General features: G+C 33.6%; 1 protein-coding gene and 1 pseudogene across 1 annotated transcript; both read right to left on the reverse strand.

The window, feature by feature from the left end:
- Window positions 1–371: 371 nt before the first annotated feature.
- On the reverse strand, window positions 372–453 carry LOC142861429 (uncharacterized; annotated as a pseudogene).
- Window positions 454–3,033: 2,580 nt separating this feature from the next.
- Window positions 3,034–12,023, reverse strand: LOC142861185 (ankyrin repeat domain-containing protein 26-like). Its single transcript, XM_075993419.1, has 4 exons — window positions 11,920–12,023; window positions 9,053–9,146; window positions 6,656–6,729; window positions 3,034–3,201 (listed from the first exon to the last, which is right to left on the reverse strand). Exons 1-4 carry the CDS (start codon window positions 11,974–11,976, stop codon window positions 3,034–3,036), a joined length of 393 nt encoding a protein of 130 aa, XP_075849534.1. The 5' UTR covers window positions 11,977–12,023.
- Window positions 12,024–14,841: the final 2,818 nt, after the last annotated feature.

Genomic DNA, 14,841 nt, shown 5'->3' on the forward strand with positions numbered 1-14,841 from the left:
GTTTAAGGAATAGCAAGAAGTTCAGTGAGGCAGTAGCAGAGGTAAAGGGATAGAAAAATGAAAAATTAAGTCAGAGAGACTAAAGGTCAGATCATGTATTACACTCATTTGACAACAGATGGTGATGGCTTAGACAAGTAAGATGTGAAAGGCTTCTGCATATATTTTGAAGGAAGACCTGACAAGCTTTGCTGATAGATTATATATTTGATGTCAGAGAGAGAGAGAGAGAGAGAGAGAGAGAGAGAGAGAGAGAGATGTGTCAAAGATTACCTCAAGGTTTTTGTCAGAGTAACTGGAAGGGTTGCCATTAACTCAAGTAGGAAAGACTCCATGAGGAGGGGGGGTAAGAGGAAGAACATCAGCAGCTCAATTTTGGGAAAAGTTTTCAATTAGCAATAATCGCGACTCGGATAAACCTCATTGGCTATGATACCGCCGCTGCACAAAGCTCATTTTGGACCTGATTAAGTTTGTGATACCTAACAGCTACCCAGAGAGAGGGGTCAAGTAGGCAGTTTGGTGTATATGTCTGGAATTAAGGAAATCATTAGCACACACAAGGTAGTAAAGGTCATAAGAAGACTGAAGACTGAGCCCTGGGACACTTCAATGTGTGAGTGGGGTGTGAGGACAATCACACAAAACAGACTAAGATGGATGAACTAGAGAGGAAAGAGGAAAGACCAGGTGAGGCAGTGATATCCTGAAAGTCAAGGGAAAAAAGGATTATGGAGGAGAGAACTTTTCACTGGGTAAAAGATTGTTGATAGAATTAGTAAAAGGAGCTCTAAGATATTACATCTAGATTTATTAAAGTGAAAAATCACTGAGAACTTTGAGAAAACCAATTTTGCAGTAGTGGTGGGAGTGAAAATTGCTGGAATGAGTTCAAGAGTGAATGGAAAAGAAATTTGAGTCCATGAGCAGAGACAGTTTTTTCAAGGCCATCACACCTAAGTAGCATGATCATGGATGCTCTAATGTTCTTCTTGTTTAGCTATATATTTGAATCACTACACAATAATGATATAGTATATTTTCACAGTTTAAAGGTTTCAAAATTATATACATATGGCATTTTAAAAAATGCCAGACCAAGGTATTAAATAATAAATTCACAAAAATTATAGAATTATAAGATACCTTGAACATTTCTCAATATATAAGCTGATTATCATTTTGCTCATACTCATAAAAAAAGACCACAGAAAGACCAAAATATTCAAGTGCAGTATTTTTGCCTTTAGAAAAATGATCCAACTGCAGGATATTTTATACTCATCAAATATACAAAGCAATCATTCATACTAATATATAGATTCAATGACAGGAATAAAAGGAGAAAATGCAGAAAATAATCTCATTTTTTTAAACTGAATTTCTGTGAGTTATGTAATATGAAGTCACTGTTGAAAATATGATGTGATGCATACTGACATACATTATCTTTTTTAAAAAAAAGGTTAATGGTCCTGGCACGGTGGCTCACACTTGTAATCCTAGCACTCTGGGAGGCTGAGGCGGGACGATTGCATGAGCTCAGGATTTGGAGACCAGCCTGAGCATGGAGCACCCATCTCCACTAAAAATAGAAAGAAATTAGCCAAACAACTAAAAATAGAAAAAATTAGCCGGGCATGGTGGCATGTGCCTGCAGTCCCAAGCTACCCGGGAGTCTGAGGCAGGAGGATCGCTTGAGCCCAGGAGTTTGAGGTTGCTGTGAACTAGGCTGATGCCACAGCACTCTAGCCTAGGCAAGAGAGCAAGACTCTGTCTCACACACACACACAAAAAAGGTTAATGGCATGCAGTCAGGGTATCTTTAAAAAGAAGATTCACTGCATTAGCAGCACCTTGGTTTTAGCACAAGGGTCAGCAAATTAGTGCCTTGGGGCCAAGTCAAGCTCACTGTCTGTTAGTAAAGTTTAATTGGGACACCACAATGTCTATTCATTTACTGTCTATGACAGTTTGCGGACTACAACAGAGACCCTGTGGTTCACAAAGCCTAAAACATTTACCGTCTGGCTTTCTAAAGAAAGAGTTGGCCAACACCTGGTTAGTAGATTAAAGATCCTTTTTAATAAGTTGATGTGTTTATACGGGATATGGATATGCAATCCCTTGGCAATATCTGGATTAATGTGAGGGTCCAATAGGTGAGCACTCATGCATTTGAGAACAAAAACAACAATTTAATAACTAGCAGTTTTGTTGGGAACAAGGTAGAGCTGCGATGTAGAATGCAGCTTCCTTTTGAACCTTAGCAGATATTACAAGAATTCTAACACAATTTGCTTAAGATGTGTCATGAAACTAAATGCCTTAAATATCTGTCAGTTGTGAAATAATCAGTACACTACATATCCAACCTCATTGTTTGAATGGTTGCATATGACATTATTATATGGATATGACAATGTAACTATTTCCTTATTGATGGATATTTATACTGTCTAAGTTTTTGATATGATGATGCTACAGTAACTATCTTTAACATACATATTCATATATATGTAACACACTTGTATAAATATTCTTAACACACACATATTATATATCCTTAACATATGCTATCTATGTATATATTGGTTTCTTGTATGTTATGTATAATATAGAATAAACATCCTTAACTTGTATTTATGTGTGTTTATACAAGTCACGTTTTCCTGTAGGATTTAGTCCCAGGTCCTAAGCTTTTGTTAGGTTAAAGGAGTGACATATTTGAAATGTTGATACATGCTACTAAATTGCACTTGAGAAAGGATTTATCAATTTCATTTACCAACAGTGTATGAGAATGCATTTTCCTCACATTTACCAATACTGCTAATCTTTTTATAACAAAATGCCAGTAATGATTGGAAAATATGTTATTTCATTATGAATGTGCATTTTTCTGATCACCAAGTAAGGCTGAATATACCTAAGAAAAGCATAAAATTTGGTACTCATGAATATTAATCTAATTAGAATTAATTGTGCTGTATTGTATTATACATTGATCTACTGCTAAATGTTGCTCCAGGCTTACCTATCACACACTTCATTGTCCATCCTGGGAAACTGCCCACTGTCAGTGTTTCCACTCTTTCCTTCTTGAAGTAATGTATCATTGTCACTGTCATCAGCAGCACCATCATACAGGTTTTCTGATACTGCCATTCTCTGGCTTTTGTGCTTCTCCCTTTCTTCAACCTTTAATGAAAGTTTGATAATAAGAGTAATTATTACTTCATCAATAAAAATAACTTTTTCTCTTTGCATTGGTTTTATCACTTCACTCATCTTAATTGTCATATTTTTAATCATTAAATTTTTTGTGATTACTTTAATTGTATTATTACACACAGTTATAATTATTGAAATTTTTGTAAAGTTTACTTCATTTCTATTTGGCTGAATGAAATAGAATTTTCCAAAATTTCTAAAAGGGCCATTCTTAATTTTTTGCTGTTATTCACATCCACTCTTCTCTGGCTAATAGGAATTTCCACTCCCATTTGACTGGCAGAAACAGAAAGAAAAAGACAAAGACATAAAACATGTCTTTTGTCTTATCACCTGGATGTTACATTAAATAGCCAGATTTAGAGGATGCAACATCGTAAGACTTCAGGAACAGAAAGTTTCTTAAGTCCCAGAAAAAGTTCCCTTTTTCTGTAGCAAATTAATCTTTTGCTCACTGCCTTTTATCATTCTTTTTTCATTTGGATACAGAGATATCAAAAAATGAAGATATTCACAAGTATATACGAACCAAGTTTGCCACAACACAAGTAGCAGAGTGCAACTGCTGAGTTGCTAGTGTGGAGTTCTGAAAAATGAGATGCTTCCCAAATTTCACATTCAATAACCATAAAATTTTATAGCTGGAGGATGTATAGTATAAGTAATTATCTACTTTAGCTCCATCACCTACTGATAATTGGAGTAAAACCAAGAAAGATTAAATGGTTCATTCGAAGCTCCTAAAGTGGCATGACCTAGCATCTTATGGCACCAAAAGAGATGATGCAGTTGCATTATGCTGAATCAGATAAATTACCAGATTAAACTACTACTCAAAGTAGTCAGATAAATTAAATGTGTGACTCTGGCAAAGTAATTAAATGCCTTAGTGGGGTGGGGGCAGCCATCATCTACATTTACATTTAAAAAAGAGTATCTCTAGATTTTTGTCTAGCTTTAAAACTCAATGTACAGAACTCATATTTCTACTTTCGAGTCAAATACTAAATTTTTGGCTGAGGATTTTTCTACTTATATGATAAAAATCATATATGTCAAATCTTATACCTTATTAGCAATATAATGTAAAGGTCTGATTCAACAAACATTTGAGAGTGCTGATTTTAAAAACTATGTGGAAAAATATGTATTTCTGTTCAACAGTATTTAAAGTGGTCATGATGGAATTATAAATTCCAACAGTTTGAGTCACACAGATGAACCTTGCACACATAAAAAAACATTAAACAGATTCATTTGGCTGTGCATATTTGTTGCAATTCTCAAGGTTAGGCACAGATTTCTCTCTTTTCAGTCACTGCTTCCTTCCCATTCCATTTTCATTTCGTTGTTCAAATAAATGCAACTCATCTTTAAGTCACTAGAGGGTGAAAAAACCCTAGACCTTATTGCATACTTTCATTAACTTATTTTACACTTATTCTTGTTCAGAAGATTATGTGGTATATGGATAAATTAGCTTCCCAGTCCTTATGCCACTTGGAAGAGTGATGATAGAGAAAATTAGGTTGATTAAGGAATAATGATCATGAAAAAGTTACTCTGAACTCCCATCATTTACATAACAATCTATTTCTACATACAATTATATCTTTAGATAACTCCATTTTACATATGAGCTTTTTATAATTAGAAAGTCAGAATGGATCAAGTAATTGATGAAGAGAAAATAGAAAGAGTAGCACTTCAGTACTTTTTCTAAAGATTGCTAACTGGGGAGTACGACACTTTAAATTATGAGGAGCCAAAATCAACACACCAATTAGAAAGAAAAGCAATTTCTTAACTATTAATTCAAATCATATGCCATAATATGACAATGTCATGAATGTAGACAGAATATCTGCTTAAGACTAGTTCTAATACAGTCTTGTTAGAAGAGAAGTCTCAGAGACAGGGCTGAGATCAGATGTGGGGGCTTCCAGAGTGGGTGTAGGTGTTAAAGTAAATAACCCTTAGGCATGAGCTAACTAAAGGGGCTGTTAACCACAGGCAAGAACCAGCTTCAACTAGCTTGTCATTATTCTCTCTGTCATTTTACTTGCACTCTGGCCAATGTAATATCATTTACATTGTGGTTTTAAAATTGCTCCACCCTGGAAATCACCAGGACAGCTTACAGATAACTATATATAGTATTAAAATGAGAACAAACCCAATTTTAGGAATTACTATCCAAATTCTTAGCAAAAGTCAGCTGTTAATCATGAATACTCCTCCCCTCAATTAGTAAGACTTGAAAACACCAAAATTCACTTCCTCCTGATGCAGATGCTCTTTTCAAGCCTGCCCATTCTCTTACTCTTGAGAGAGTGCACTGTTGCTTTGTTCAATATAAAGCTTCTTGCTTGTATTACATGGTCCATCTGGAAATTCTTTTCCTGATTAACACCAAGGACTTGGAAAAACCTCCACTCAGAGGCCACTAACAGCCTAACATCCACTAACGACAGTGAATTTTAAAATGTAGTAATATTTCATGATTTCCCACATTAAAACAAGTTAGAAAGTTGTTTGTACCCTAACACCAAAGGTTCCCTTCTTAAAGGTATGATTCTCCTAACAAGACAGTAGAGATGACTTTATGACCCTATTCTCACCCTGGACATAGTCAATTAGAGACCACAAGGCAGAATAAATCTTTAACCATGGCATTAATGACTGACAATATAAAACTGAAAATTTTGAGCCACTGGCAATGGTTACTCCTTTGACATGAATCCAGCTCATTGGCCATCACTGTTAAATTGCTCATAATTTCTATTGCTTATAATTTAATATTTGATGTCACCCTCTTTATCATGTAAGGAGGTTATAAAAATGGAAGAGTAAACAAAATTCTCAAATACATTTGCTTCAATTCCAAGGTACATATTAGCTATAAGTTACTAGAGATTCTAAGAATATTTTAAGTTTTATAACTACTTTAAATTGTTTAAAATTATAAAATAGTAAATTATGAACTATTTATTCTAAAAGCTTAGTCCAGTTACATTTTTTTTTTTTTTTTTTTGAGACAGAGTCTCAATTTTGCTGTCCAGGCTAGAGTGAGTGCCGTGGCATCAGCCTAGCTCACAGCAACCTCAAACTCCTGGGCTCAAGCAATCCTCCTGCCTCAGCCTCCCGAGTAGCTGGGACTACAGGCATGCACCACCATGCCCGGCTAATTTTTTTTTTTGTATATATACTTTTAGTTGGTCAATTAATTTCTTTCTATTTTTACTAGAGACGGGGTCTTGCTCAGGCTGGTTTCGAACTCCCAACCTTGAGCAATCCGCCCGCCTCGGCCTCCCAGAGTGCTAGGATTACAGGCGTGAGCCACCGCGCCCGGCCCCAGTTACATTATTAAAATAAGTAAAATGATGTTAAATCAGAAATTTAAATTAAAATTTTTCCATACCTGTGGCTGGTTATTTTCACTTCCTTCATGCCTTTCTTGCTCATCCTCTGATGTCACTTCTGGATCTTCTGCTGCTAACAAATCCATATATTGAGTTAAAATGGACTACTTAGAAGACTGAGATAAAAGGTAGTCTTTATAGAAATAGATAGAAAATAACATTTTTATTGTATAAATTGAGAGTTTAAAGGAAGTTAAATCTGTGATAGAATACTTCTTTACAAAATACTTCTAACTAAAAAAAAAAAAACTTCAACAAACAACCTGGGGAGACACCAGATGTCACCTGGTCCCAGGCATACAACATTTCAAAGATGCACTCACAAATTCTATTAACTATTAGCCATTTCTATTAACTCAATAGAAAAGTGGGCATAGATCTGTGTGAACATGCTGACTGATGAGGGGAAAAGGGATTATTAATCAGTGGAGAAAATCATGACCCTGAGATGATAACCATCAAAGCTGATGGTAGAATGAACTCAGCAGAATTACTTGTATCATTATACTACAATTATCATGTTCTTCAATTCATCCTATGATTTTAGGAAGTACTCAGTTGCAGCACAGTTCAGTTGAGAGTATAATTCTTCTCTCATCACAGAAAGTATTTGAACTGAGCAGCTTGTATTCATTTGTAGAATGCTAGTTAATGAAAATATTCCTCTTTTTTATTAGTTATATGGTCTATTGGTATGCCTACATTTCTTGTATCCTCTGGGTTAGTCATCTTAAACTTTCTTGATACGCTCATGCAAGAAGCCACAACAACACATCTAAGAAAAAATATATACTAAGTTTTCAATATTGAAATATTTATCAAAAAGGAAAAATCAAATCACTTCAGAATTATTAGATATTAATAACTCTTGATATATCAAAATCAGTACAATATTCATTGCAAATAACAATTTTAGTATTCAAGGAATGAACTCTATAATTTTCTTTCTAAAATTAGTTTGGTTACCATGTTAGTCTTTCAAAAACTTTTACAAAACAATTACCTTACCAGAAATTTAGCTATCTTAAAAAAAGCAGCTGATGCTTCTATATTCAAATTAATCTCATTTGATTAACTAATATTAATACAACATGTATATTTGATGTATGACAGTTATGGGGAAGAAAAAAGTTACTATGGTTCACCCCAATTCTACCACTCCTTCCTGCTTCCAGTAACCTTTAGAGCAGCAATAATCTAAGCTTCTGTTTGAGTGTGAATATACTGAAGTCATCTGAAGTCCTCTCAAGTTTCCTTATCAACTCCAAAATCACCTTCCAAACTTTTTCTTTCCTCCCTCCTTCACCCCTCACAATCCTTCTTCCTTCACAATAGTCATCTCTAGATCTGTGGTCCTTATTCTACCCTTTTTTTTTTTATGTATTATTCCCACCACACCTTTCCTCTTTATTTAGCACTAGTATCTTATATCTCTAATTTCTCCTTCCTAATCACTTGGCTCCTTCCCCTTTGGCTACAAACAAGCTGAGAAATAAAATAATAATAATGCTTTCCCCTGATCCTGTAATGTCTTAAATTGTTATCCAATGGCTCTTCTTCCAGATTTCTCTAAAAGGAAGTATTTACTCAAGGACCACCAGCACCAGCATCAGCTCAGAACTTATTAGAAATGCAGAATCCCAGACCTGCTGACTCAGAGTGTGCATTTTTAACAAGGTCCCCAGCTGATTGATGAAAATTTGAGATGCGCTGGTCTACACTGAGTATGCTTCCAACATTCCCTTACCTGAACTTACCCCTTTTTGAAATCTAACCTCAAGTTCCTCCTTATCATGTCCCCCAAACTGAAACTGCATTACAAGTCATAATGTTTCTAATGGGCTGTTTATAAGGCTATATCTTCCCTGATTTCTTCATAACTGACCCTACTCTCTTCTTCTTTCCAATGCCTTTATGTTGAGCTGCATAATTCTATCCTATGAAGTAACATTTCATACCACACTGAATTATGCATATGCATGGCTGACCATATATGTTTACATTTCTCTGTGGGAGACAAAATATAGTTCTGCAGGTTTAGGTGCCTCAATCCTTAATGCCTTCCCAACAGTGAGGGAGATAAGAAGAGTGAGAAATGTTTGCTATACTTCTCTGACACATTCTGGTATTAGAAGCTCACTTTATATGCTTCCCACCTTTCTAATACTCTGTTCTTCCTTTCTCTGAAGAATTATTTTATTTGACCACCCTCTATCACATATGCCTACTTCTTTTTTTTTTTTCTTTTTTTTTTTTCTCAAAAGTGAGCAAGATGAAACATATGCCTACTTCTTGATGCTTGATGATATTCTTTGGATTTTAGAATATGTCAGCACAAATGTTTTTAAAGAAATGGTCTGTTAAATGAATTTCTTTTCATAAAATATGGTTCTTACCTTCTACTTGTCTATTGGCTGTATTTTTTTGTTTGTGAACTTCAGACCCACATGAATCACCACCATACTTCTGTAGAAGATTCATGGAGATACTCTGTTAAAAGCAGTATCAATAACAAGTTTTAATTTAAAAAATAACAGTAATGAGTCCCATCAAGATTTCCTAATCATATTCTTAAAAATATCTAAATTTCCTATTTAAAAGCAATTAGACTTAAAAACAAGAGAAGCATGTATTGAAAATCAAAACATTTCAATAGGGAACCTCATATACGTTATCTACATCAAGCTTACCTTTTATATATTTATGGCTATTGACTCTGAAAACCAAGAATAGATGGAGAAAGGGAGTATATTCACCAGACAAAATATTAATGGGTATGCACATTTCAACAAGGAAGTAACTTCAAAATACCTAACTGTACTTTGCAATCACCACCAGAAATAGGAGTACTTAAAAATATACATAATACACTTACTGTAATAATTAGATAATTAAATATTTAACATAATTTTAACTATAGAAATTTTTAGTGTTAAAATAAGATACTTAGCATGATAAGAAACATCAGAGTATATAAAGTTCAGGATGAATAGTTCATTTAACAAGCTGCACCATTTTGGAAACAAGGGCTTGCAAATATCTAAATATTTTTTAATAAAATTTTTACTAATAGTATAAATGGTTGAATAAAATGATGAAGTAGTAAGAAAAACATTTCTTTATGTCATATTTCAATAAAACCAAGCAAATTTTAGAGATGTACAAAGTAAAGGAAGCAAACATTAGAGATACATGAAGTAAATCTTTCTCAATTAAACAAAAAAAACTTCAAAAAAGAATAGCAGGCCTTAATAAATAAGGAAGAATAAGAATATTTACTCATGAAGCATCTGAAATGTGCTGGACACTTATTTGCACATTTTTTTCTATACTTAATAATAATAAAAATGAGTAGGGTGGTGGTTATCCCACTTCCTAGTCATTCCAGGATCTTAAGGGTAAAATGAAGAGATGTAATCGACTCATCTCTGCGTCCAGAATGTCCTCCTCCTAGACTTTCACATGGCTGGCTCCTTTTCTCTAGTCATGTGAAAGTGGGCAGCTAAAATGTCACCCTCAGAAAGATCTCTGACTACAGCATTCTACTCTCACTTCCATCCCCATATTAACTACAAACTACATCAATATTTTCTAACCAAACAGTTTCTGTTTTATTTATATGCCGAACTTATAGTGACCTATAGGTCTTTGTTGTTTGTTTTTTATTCCTACTCCTACAGCACATTTCCTCATCTTGCATTTTCAGTGTCTTACTGCCCAGCATGTAGTTTGTACTCAATAACAGACATTTCATCAACATCAAAACATTCAAAATCCCATTGGGAAGATCTCAAGCATCAAATCACTATATTCCTATGGGACATCTCTAGTAATAGTCTGCCCAAACTTAACATAACCCAAATTAGGAATCCATATGCCTGTTATAACTTCCATTCTTTTTTTCTTAGCACTACTGCCTTCTGTTTTGTGAAAAGTACCCTCAGGCCGGGCACAGTGGCTTACGCCTGTAATCCTAGCACTCTGGGAGGCCGAGGCACAAGGATCACTCAAGGTCAGGAGTTCAAGACCAGCCTGAGCAACAGTGAGACCCCGTCTCTACTAAAATAAGAAAAAAAACTAGCCAGGCATGGTGGCACATGCCTGTAGTTCCAGCTACCTGGGAGGCTGAGGCAGAAGGACTGCTTAAGCCCAGGAGCTTGAGGTTGCTGTGAGTGAGGTGGATGCCACAGCACTCTAGCCTAAGTAACAGAGTGACACTGTGTCTCAAAAAAAAAAAAAAAAGAAAGAAAGAAAGAAAGAAAGAAAAGTACCCTCAATATTTATTAAGTCAGTGAATATCAGTGTAATCATTTAGTCCTCCATTTGTATAAACACTCTCCACTTTAAAAATGTTTTCACATTTCTTCCCACATTTGTTCATTACACATACTTAAGGAATAGATGTCACTACCATGTTTATGAAGAAGGTCACTGATATCTGAATAGAATAAATCATTACTCTCAAGATTCCATGGCTAGTAAGTGACAGTACCAGGATGCTAACATGCCTTCTGACTTCCACTCAGTGCTGGTACCACTGTGCAGCAGCTCTTCTATCATCAGACCCTTCCCATCTCTTTCTACAGTTGTCACCTTAATGTACAGTGTCATTACTTTATACTTACACTAGTACAAACATCGGTGCCACAAAAATATCCAATGTGTTCTATTTTTAAAAATGAATTCTACTTATTAAAACACCACTAAACCAAACTCTTGTTACTATAGTCCTATATATTTACTATTCCCATACTTTTCCTTCTCTTGAAATATTGCTTGCAGATCTATACTTGACAACCCAATTACACTAACACTTCAAGTTACAGATACTACCTTTTTAAGTTCCAAGTTGGAAAACACAATAGTCCAAATGGTTTCTCTCATTATCTCAATATCATCAATATCTCAATATCATTAGAATTTTTACACATCTAGATATATCATAGAATGATTCATTTGCCCATAGGTTGACCTGGAATAATTCTTTAGGTTGTAGATAAACATAACATCAGAACCCAAACTGATTCCTTTTCTAAGCCTTATTTTTTTGCACTATACTATAGTAGCTTCTTAAATGAATCCCACAAATGAGCAGAATTGTACTATGTATTAATAATCACTTTCTTAATTATGAGCTGAAAATATAAGAAAATAATTCCTTATGGGCATATGCAGAGGTGAGAATGTAATGTCAAAATACCTCATTTTAGGTTTTAATATCATTTGATACTTATATTTTAAAATATATAACAATAGACAGTACCTCCAAATCCTGAGATGATTCTGAATCTTCATTTTGTCCAGATTCTAATGCAGACATCTTGTCTATAAAATGTTATTCACAGATACATTCATGAGAACATTTTTATTGTAAATTTTAAATTCATATGCAAGTCTATTACCATTCATTTTTATTTCAATAAAATAAAATTAATAGCAAAAATAATTTCAAGGTTGAACCGGTTTTAAGAAGAAAAATTAGACAGTATAAAGAAAGACAGCAAAAGAAAAATATTTAAAAGAAATGGATAATATATTTGGGGCTACATACTTTAAATTTTTTTTCATGATGGCATTTAAGGATCAAAAATTGTCAGAGATATTCACTAACTTACCACTTCTGTTATTAGTGTGCACACATATGAAACTGACATTATTTTTTTGCTGTCTTGGAGTATTTCCAATAATACCAATACCATTTTCCTTTTGTCCAGATACTGGCTTTGTTGCTCTATCCTATTAAAAAAAATCCCAACTTCAGAAAACGTTGCATTTATTCACTCACTCACTCACTTACTTGCTCAGTCAGTCAGTAAGACAATAAGCATTTACTGTGTCTGTCAAGTCATAGGCACTATCCTGAGAGACACTGATAAGATTCAAGGGGAGGTTGAGATGCATGAAATGTATGAGATGTATGAATCAGATAAATGAAATGAAAGAAAATAATAATTCATTGCTTCTACCATTAAAATGAATAAAGGACAGTAAGAGCACAAAGCAGAGAAGCACCTGGGAAGCACAGGAAATGCTGCAAAGATATATGGCCATATTATGAAAGATAAACCAAGTGCAGGAAAAGGGTGTGAAGGGTTGGTAGGGCAGTGAGACAAAAAGGATGAATATTTGTAAAATGTACTTAAATATACTAAACTGGTAGAATTAAATAATGAAAACCTACACAGAACTCTGAAATTTTGAAAATGAAAACAACAGGAAGAAAACATATGATTCAATTTTTTAAAAATTATACCTTTTAATATGTGAATGATACAAGATACAATAGCATTAATATATGAAAATATTTATTTCTTGATTATGGTAATATGCATTTTTAAATTGAATAAAAAATTTAATTCTAAAATACCAATTCAAGATGCTGCAAGAAGACTATTTTTTAAATTAATCTTAAAATTTTAAACTGTAGAAGAGAAATACTTATGTGATGCAGAATTATGAGATATTTCTAAGTACTATTATCATGTAAGAAAGAAACATAAAACCCTCCACTAAATTTCACATGGTTTTCTTATTCCCATGTAAGCAACATTTAATTGCTGAGAAGCAGTAATTAAGTTTTTTAAGCTTCGTTGTGGAACATCCTAGAACAAAAAACAATAGCTTTAAGAATAACAAGTATCAAATTGGTAAAATAATTATAATATTCACCATTACTATATGATCTAACACAAAGAGAAGAGGATTTGGAGTCACTCAGCTATAGATTCAACCCTCAATTCTGTCATTTACTAATCTACATCTTCTCATGGGGTGAAGATTATGAGAAGATGATACAGATGTCCTCAAAATGTTACTCCCTTTACCCATACTTGATTATTCTACAAATTTTATAATATCCATTAGATTATATTCTTAACCAAAATAGCCTGGGACAAAAATGTACCTAGTCAACTTAGAGGATTAGTAAAATAACTATCAATGAAACAATCAATTTTGAGTTACATTGTGAAATGTGTTTGTATGATTTACATTTGGATGACTTGCCTCTTGCCAAGGAAAATGTTAGAGTTCAGTTTTTAGTAATAACTTATTTTAATGGGTTAGTTTTGCAAATAGTATAAATCACTTCTATTATGTTTGTCAAAATGCTAAAGATAAATTATTGTATAGATTTAGGTGAAAGAAAGAAAGAAAGACAGACAGACAAACCTGTGAGACAATGATTGATGAATGAAAGCCACACATAGCTACTCAATAGAAAGTTTTAACTAAATACGATGACAATGAAGACAGAGAGGCACTGAAAGGATAGACAACTGAGGAAAAGGATTATGTAGGAAAACTTTAGGCTGGGGTAAAATCCAAAAATATCATTTCTTCAAAAAATCCATTTAATATATAAAGATTCTCAAAGAATCAAAGTGAAGAGCTGGAAAAAATAGTCCATGCAAATCAATATAAAAAGCAAGCAGGCATAGTTAAACTTGTATCAGGTAAAATAGACTTTGAAACAACAACAATAACAATATAAAGATGGTTATTATATAACGATTAAGGAAACAATTCAAGAAGATTTAACAAATCTAAATATATAACAACAGAGCTCCCAGATTCATAACACAAATACCACTAAACCTAAGAAAAGAAATAAATAGAAACATAATTATAGTGGGGGAATCTAACACCCTACTGACAGAAGTAGATCACTGAAACAGAAAATCAACAAAGAAACAATGGACTTAAACAAGATGATAGAAAAAATGTACCTAAGATACATTTGCATAACATTCTACCAAAAAACTGCAGAATGTACATTTCTCTCATCTGCACATGAAACATTCTCCAAGACAGAACACATTCTAAGCCACAAAACAAGTCTCAGAAAAATTTCAGAAAATCAAGATCATACCATGTATTTATTTTCTCAGACTACAGGTGAATAAAATGAGAAATGATTCCAAGAGGAACTCTCAAAACAATACAAATATATAGAAATTAAATAATCTCCTGCAAAATGATCTTTGGGCCAAAGATGAAATCAAGTCAGAAATGAAAAACATTTTTGAATTGAATGACAATGGCAACAAAAACTATAAAATTTTCTAAGATATAGAAAAAGTAGTGCCAAGAGGGAAGTTGATAGCACTAAATGTCTACATGAGAAAGAGAACAAATTAGTAACCCAATATCATACCTCAGGAAACTAGAAAAATGAGAACAAACC

The sequence above is a fragment of the Microcebus murinus genome, chromosome 16 (assembly GCF_040939455.1).
Source record: "Microcebus murinus isolate Inina chromosome 16, M.murinus_Inina_mat1.0, whole genome shotgun sequence".
NCBI lineage: Eukaryota > Metazoa > Chordata > Mammalia > Primates > Cheirogaleidae > Microcebus > Microcebus murinus.